Source organism: Canis lupus, unplaced genomic scaffold, assembly GCF_011100685.1.
Source record: "Canis lupus familiaris isolate Mischka breed German Shepherd unplaced genomic scaffold, alternate assembly UU_Cfam_GSD_1.0 chrUn_S2243H2443, whole genome shotgun sequence".
In the NCBI taxonomy this organism is placed as follows: Eukaryota; Metazoa; Chordata; class Mammalia; order Carnivora; family Canidae; genus Canis; species Canis lupus.
The window spans coordinates 29,739-37,257 of record NW_023331130.1 but is presented as its reverse complement, the minus strand read 5'-3'; the positions used below and the strand labels follow the sequence as shown (position 1 = coordinate 37,257).

The window sequence follows — 7,519 nt, the reverse complement described above, 5'->3', positions numbered from 1 at the left end:
CGTGTGTGAGTACAAGAGCCCTGGGAGGTCTCCCCAGACTGAAGCCCGTGGGAATGGGGTGTGAGCCTACACACTGCTCCCGGCCCAGCTGCATGGAGGTTGGGTCTTGTGGCCCACCCTGTCCCAAGCTTGGCCACCCCCCCAGTCCTCCTCATCCTCATCGTCTAATTCCACGAGCTCCAGGTAGCTGAATCGTTCCAGGGTAACGCTGGGCTCCGGTTTTCCAGGTCTGAGGGCCTGGCCTGTTGAGCCCCATGAATGCCAGAAGTTTCCTCAGGAAGAGAAATTCTGGTGGCTGATGAAAATCCTCTGATAGTACTCCAGCCAGATGTCCAGGATGCAGGAGATGGCCCTGGGGAAGGGACAGGTGGGCAGAGGCGTCGAAGACAGGGCTCCTCACACCAGGTGTCCCCGGGGAAGCCCTGCAGGAATGGGGCCCCAGGCCTTCCGCTCAGGGCTGTCGGAGGCCAGTGCTGCTCCTTGTCCACCTGCCACCTGGTGGTCCTGCCTGCCACAGGCCTGCTCACTGAGGAGGGGCTGGCACGAAGCCTCTGTGCATGGGAGCCATGACTAGTGGTGTGGACCATCACTGTTCTTCCCTGGGGAAGCATGACTCCCTCCTCAGCCTGGCTCCCTGCCCACTTGCCCCTTGAATCCACTGGCAGGCATCCGGGGGAAGGGGGGTGTCTGGCCTGTCATTGCCCTCACTGCACACACTGTCGCTCTGGGAATGTCCGAGTGGGGAGGGTTTGGGCTCTGTGTCTTGCCAGGCCTTGCCAGGAGCTGCCCGGTACTGCCGCCGCCTTCCCTCCTGTGGCTCAGCGCTGCCTCACTCACGAGGGGCCCCCAGGGGTTGTCCTTCCACTGACTCTAATCTCCCAAAGGGCAGGGGCCGTCTGGTCCGTGAGCACTCACTGGCTCTCCTGAGCACCTGCTGTGCACCTGGGTCCAGGTGCCACCAGCTTGGTGAGTGCGATGCTCCCCACACCCTCTGCTCTGGGTCCCAGGAGGGGGTAGACAGAGGGCTTTGAAAGGGGCAGGCATGGAGAAGGACTTCATTAGGGCTCCCAGTGCTCTCCCACAAAGCCCGCACCCCATCCACAGCTCTCTTTTCCTCTTTTCTCAAAGGACCCATTAGACCTTTACCCTGTCACAGGAATTGCAGATGTGTGGGGTGAGGGTCCAGCAGCCCCTCCAGGCCACAGCCCCCTCGCTGCCCTCTTGGAGAGGAAGGCCCTCCTGCATGAGCCAGAGCTCACTCACACTTTGCACTGCTCCACGGATCCCACGATGTCATCATTCAGATATTTGTTGCATCCATATCTAGAGGAGGGCAGGGGGGCATCACATGAAAGTTCCTGTGGACCCGACCTCTCCTCATAGCTGCTGTCACCCTCTGACCCTTGACTAGCCTGGAGCCCTGGGGGGCCATCCGCTCTGTGCGTGGGGCCACAGGCAGCCCCTGGAGAAGCGCCTGCACCTGCTGGGTCCTCCTGAATGCTTGAGGAATGAAAGGGCTCCGGCCAGGCCCATGGCCGACATCCGAGTGGGCCAGGGTGCCCCGGTGTCCCCGGGGTCCCCTACTCCGGTTGCCCCAGGACACAGACCCCAGATGGACTCTCAAACCTCCTTTCCATGGGAAAACAGGCCAGCTCAAACCCTGGTGACGGTGGGGACGCGGCACAGGCTTCGTCATGGGGAGAGAACGATGACTGCTGAGCACAATCACAGCCCCTCTAGCCGACCTGCCACAGGCCAGGCCCCGGGGACTGCCCTACAGGACCCACTAGGCCCCGTGTGACTCTGCTCCAGTCGGAGGAGCAGCCCCAGGGGCCGGGAAGTTCAGGAACATTCCCAAGACTCCCAACCAGTAGGTGGCCCATCCCCCTGGGCTGTGGAGGGTCAGGGTGCTCACTTTGCAAACAGCAGGTCCAGGATCTCTTCGGTGGTGCCAAATTCAGGATACGTTTCCATAAATTGAACAATGGAAAGGTCGTCCAAGCACAGCAAGGCGGGCACCAGTTCTTCTACCTGCTGCTCCAGCAGCTCCCTCCGGCTAGGGGTGGTCGGGAAGATCCGATTCCTTCTCAGGGCTGAGGCCCTTTCAGCCTGAGGTGGGACAGAGGGGACGTGCAGCCTGCACTGTAGCCTCCAGACCACCTGGCAGTTGGAGCGCAGACCAAAGCCCGAGCTCTCAGTGGCTACGGGGGGCGGGGGGTGGGGGGGCAGGAGTGCCCACAGCAGGAACACGGGGCTTGACGCCTGCGGCTCAGTCACTAGGCATCTGACTCTGGGTTGTGGCTCAGGTCATGGTCTCAGCATCCTGAGATCCCGCCCCTGGCAGGCTCTGCGCTTGGGGCAGAGTGTGCTTGAGGAGCCTGTGTCTCCCTCTTCTGCTCCCTGCTTCTCTGCCTGTCTCTTAAACAGACAAACTATCCAATAAAGAAATGATCTTAGAGGATAAATTTTCAAAAAAATTTGGATCAATACAAGGACCTAGTGGGAAAGATTAGTGTCCCAGGGCCGCTTGTCAGCTGAGTTTTGGCAGCACCTCCCTGCATTAATGGCTTCACCCCATGTCAATCCCCAAATCTTAAAACTTCTCTGTCATATTTTTAAAAATATTTTATTTATTTATTCATGAGAGACACACACAGAGAGGCAAAGACACAGGGAGAGGGAGAAGCAGGCTCCACACAGGCGACGACCCGATGTGGGACCGATCCCGGGACCCAGGGATCACGACCTGAGCCAAAGGCATGGGCTCAACTGCTCAGACCACCAAGGCCTCCATCTGCCATATTTTTTAAAGTACAATTATTAGAGAAGGGATGAGCTCTTGGATATAAGGCAGACAAAGTGCTGTACAAAATAAAGAGAACTTTTGAAAATACACCAAGGTAAGTTCTTCTCACATCCAACTAAATGTGTTGATATTTTACATGTCTCCTCCCACTACATCTTTATAAAGCAAGCCACATTGATAATCCTTCATCTCAATTGTAAATTGACTCCCCGTCGAAGCATTTCAAAAAATACAAGAACTTTCATAGTCTGGTGACATAGAATATCTAAATGTCAGTGAATTTGAACACTATGTGCCTCATAAGTGGAACTTCACACAATATTCTAGGCTTGATTATTTTTAAGAGAACTTAGGATCCCATATAAGGCTAATGTTCTGGTCATTGCCCTACAAGTCATCACTACACTAATGTCCCTTTTTGCTCCAAAGTACATTTCAGTGTGTGTGTGTGTGTGTGTGCATGCATATGTGTGAATGTATGTTAATATATAATTTTAAAAATCCAGTCAACCCTTAATTTACTCTTCATGATGATGTTAAAATGAAAGGAATGTGGTCTGTTCTTGACTCTTTCAATGTGTTGCTATTTCATAGTTCCTAACACATTAATTGTACTGAAATGAGCTTCCCACATTACTTAAGAGGGCGAATATTTGGATCCAGATTACCTTAAAAATTTGCAAAATTTATAAAGGATATATAAAGCTTGTTAAAATAATTTGTAAATTATTATATTTCATAAAAATACAAATTCCAAAATAATAAAATAGGCTTGAAACTAGAAAATAGTAAAGAAACTTTTGTCTGCCTTGATACTTATAGTTAGAGAACATCAAGCCTGATATTGCTAGGACTAATAAACAGCTGGATCACCCAGCTGACTATTCCCTTTGAAAGGTTATCCTGACTTTGGAATGGCATGAGTCAGACTCTAAAGGAGAAGTGGTTCTGAGGACGTTCAGATATGAGCACCAAGAAGGTAATGAGCCTGGAAATCCTCTGATACACAGAAAAGTAATAAGAATTGGGGAAATTTTTAAATGAAAAAATTATGTGTATCCAACCTGAAACTATTTAAAAAGCTACCATCTAAAGAAAATTTATAAAGAGCCTCATTCAGTTTATGAAACAAAAATAGAAATGATGGCAGGGATTTTATGAGAAAGCACATTCTAATCAATCTAAGAAATAACATTCTAACAGCAATATTTTATTTTTGGAGTTAGTAGTTTATTATCCCCCAAATCAGATGAAGTTAGTGGAGTTGGCTTTCAGTGAATTTGTGCTCTTGGTGAGATGCTGGACTCAGAGAAGTATTGAGGTTCCTTCCATTTCTAGGGTTTCTTTTTTAAGTACTGATACCACAAAAAGTGTTAATGAATTTCCATAATTCTCTCTAACTTTCAAATAAAGAACATATCAGGCTACATGATACCTACTTACCATTAATATTTTATATGTGTATCTTATTTTTTTTATTAAGATTACAGACCAGAATGTCATCTATCTCTATGTATGGAGATATAAAGATACATTCATATACTATATCTATCTATAGACCAGTATATGTCATCTATCTCTATCTATAGATAGATATGGTATGCAGCTATATCTATATCTACATATCTATATCTCCATACATAGAGATAGATGACATATTCTTTTTTTTTTTTTTTTTTTTTAGATGGCATATTCCGTCTATATCCTTAATGCCAGAAAAGCAGGATTAATTTATTCTGATAATTTTTTTGACTTTGGCAGACAATAAAGAATGACCTTAAAAAACATTAAATAAAAAAAAAATTAAATATCTCAAAAAATATAATAGAGAAAAATAAAAATGCTCATTATTCCACTTCCCAGAGATAACCACTATTAATATGTTGGTTCATATTCTTTTCCCTCTTTCTGTTGATACAGACTAGTCAAAATATATTAGTGTCTTTTCACACACATGGAACAATACTATTAATACTAAAACTTTATGTTTTTCAAAGTATTTCTTGCCTCTACTTCCACATAGATTGATCTTCTTCTTTTGAGTGACTCTGTTGTATTCTATTCAATGAACCTAAGTTTATTTAACCGATATCCCAGTTGAATAAGGGGCTTGTTTTGAGACCTTAACTATTATAAATGATGCTGCATAATATTTATAACAATATTATCTTCATTACAAAGACTAATAAACATCTCTCAAGTACTTATGAGGTGCCAAACACTTTCTTACACACTTTATAGACATCATTTCATTTAATTCTCAAAGGACAGTGAAATCTAGACATGCTATGTAACTTGCCTAAGCTCACATATCTAGAAAGTAATGCCATTAGAAACGACAAACACTCACCATTTGCTTCGACGTGGATGGACCTGGAGGGTATTATGCTGAGTGAAATAAGTCAGTCAGTGAAGGACAAACATTATATGGTCTCATTCATTTGGGGAATATAAAAAAATGGTGAAAGGGAATAAAGGGGAAAGGAGAGAAAATGAGTGGGAAATATCAGAGAGGGAGACAGAACATGAGAGACTCCTAACTCTGGAAAGGAACAAGGGACAGTGGAAGGGGAGGTGGGTAGGGGGGATGGGGTGATGGGCACTGAGGGGGGCACTTGATGGGAGGAGCACTGGTGTCATACTATATGTTGGCAAATCAAACTCCATTAAAATATATATATATATTTAAAAAAAGAAAGTAATGAAGTGGTAATTGCAACTCAGGTCTGTCTGATTCTAGAGCTAAAGCTCAACACTCACTCAGCAAATATTTCTGTGCATACATTTTTGTATGACTCGTGTTAGTACACACATGGTACATTTATAAACATAGTATCGCTGAGTCAAAGGTTATGCAATATTTGAACTTCAAGATGTATTTTCAAATTAATTTTCAAAAAGTTTTACCAATTAGCACTCATTATTGCAGAAAATCAGAGCACTACTTTCTCCATACTCTTGCCAGCATTGTGTAGTATTTGTCTTCCCCCCCATATGATAGACAAAATAATTAGTGTTATTAGTGTTGTTTCAATTTTCATTTCTTTAATAATTTACTGTTTTAGTAATAAAATGTATATATTTAAATATCATTCTTGTCATCAGCTGTTGCATTATACCTCATATGCCCATCATCTGTTTTGGAGAAGTGGCATAAAATTCTCAAGGAAGTTTTTTTTTTTGTGCGTTTGTTTGTGTGTGTGTGTGTGTGTGTGTGCATGCAGTACATTATTCATTCTCTGTATCACCACATATATCCAAATTCCTTGTTTTTTGTTTTTTTTGTTTTTTGTTTTTCTGTTCTTTGGAATTTGTTTCTGGGTTAAGCACAGTCAGTTGCCATGCTGCCAGCAAGTTGCCATTATTCAATTCAACAATCAGTTAAGGTTTCTTTTTTTTTTTTTTAAGAATTGTATTTATTCATGAGAGACACACACACAGAGAGAGAGAGAGAGAGAGGCAGAGACACAGGCAGAGAGAGAAGCAGGCTCCCTCAGGGAGCCCAACCCGGAACTTGATCCCGGGACTCAATCCCGGGACCCCAGGATCATTCCCTGGTCCAAAGGCAGCCGCCCAACCGCTGAGCCACCCAGGGATCCCTCAGTTAAGGTTTCAGGACTTGGGCAAGGTAACTGACTAGAGAGTAGGAACACACCATTTAAAGTTGCTTTTTTTCTCATAAAAATGATGGCAGTTATGGAAAGAGAGAAGAAAAACTTTTTGAAAACTAACGTGATATGAATTAATACATGTATACACACATGCATATGTACATGTTCTTTTAAAAGAGCGAAGAGTTCAAGGGAAAAATAACATTAAAAGAAGAGCTGTTCAAAAATTTTCTTAAATTTTAAAAGTCCTTCAGAAAATAAAAAGAGATTAAAGAATTTGAGGGTCAAGAACTTCATAGAAATTAAGAAATCAACTCAACCATTTACATTTCTATGTTTGTAGTAATAGATTTCTTGAACAAATCTTTATTCACTTGCTGTGTGCCCTTTTTTATAATAAATTTATTTTTTATTGGTGTTCAATTTACCAACATACAGACCATTTACATTTCTTTTAGAGTCCCTCTATAGGAGCACCTGAGTGGCTCATGGATGACCATCTGCTTTTGGCTCAGGGTCATGATCCTGTGATCCCAGGGCCTGGGATTGAGTTCTGGATGGGCCTCCCCATAGGGAGCCTGCTTCTCCCTCTGCCTGTGTCTCTGCCTCTCTGTGTCTCATGAATAAATAAACGAAGTCTTTAAAAAAAATAAAATAAATAAATTCCCTCTATACACTCCAGCAAGTGTATATCACATTGCAGAAAAATGCACCAGAGTCCAAATGCTACCAAGTCTAGGAAGCAGTCAGGGTTTAACATTTATTCCAAGTGGAAAAACAATGGCACTCAGCTACATCTAATGGCATGAAGATCAACTAAGGCACACAAAAGTACTTGTTTTTTGTAATATATTCAAAGGTACAGCCATTTGCTTTGCTTTAGCATTCTCAAGACGATAGTTTTGTCAATGGTGATAAGAGTAAGTAGGATTATGTTATAGAAATTATCATCAATAAAAACAAAGTGTCCATAAATGGGTATCCTTAAACTTGGAACCAATTAGCAGCACCCTATAATCATTCTCCTTAATTATTCTCATTTTCTTAGAGGAGAAGAGAGGAGAACTTAATGTGTATCAGGTTAAGTGTTTCCTCTCCCTAA

At 43.6% G+C, this 7,519-nt stretch overlaps 1 protein-coding gene across 1 annotated transcript; it reads right to left on the bottom strand.

The window, feature by feature from the left end:
- Positions 1-273: 273 nt before the first annotated feature.
- LOC119879057 (ral guanine nucleotide dissociation stimulator-like) lies at positions 274-5,200 on the bottom strand. The gene is made up of 4 exons (XM_038589525.1): positions 5,157-5,200; positions 1,916-2,109; positions 1,264-1,323; positions 274-352 (listed from the first exon to the last, which is right to left on the bottom strand). The coding sequence occupies exons 1-4, from the start codon at positions 5,157-5,159 to the stop codon at positions 274-276; spliced, it is 336 nt and encodes a 111-aa protein (XP_038445453.1). The 5' UTR covers positions 5,160-5,200.
- Between the last annotated feature and the right edge of the window lie 2,319 nt (positions 5,201-7,519).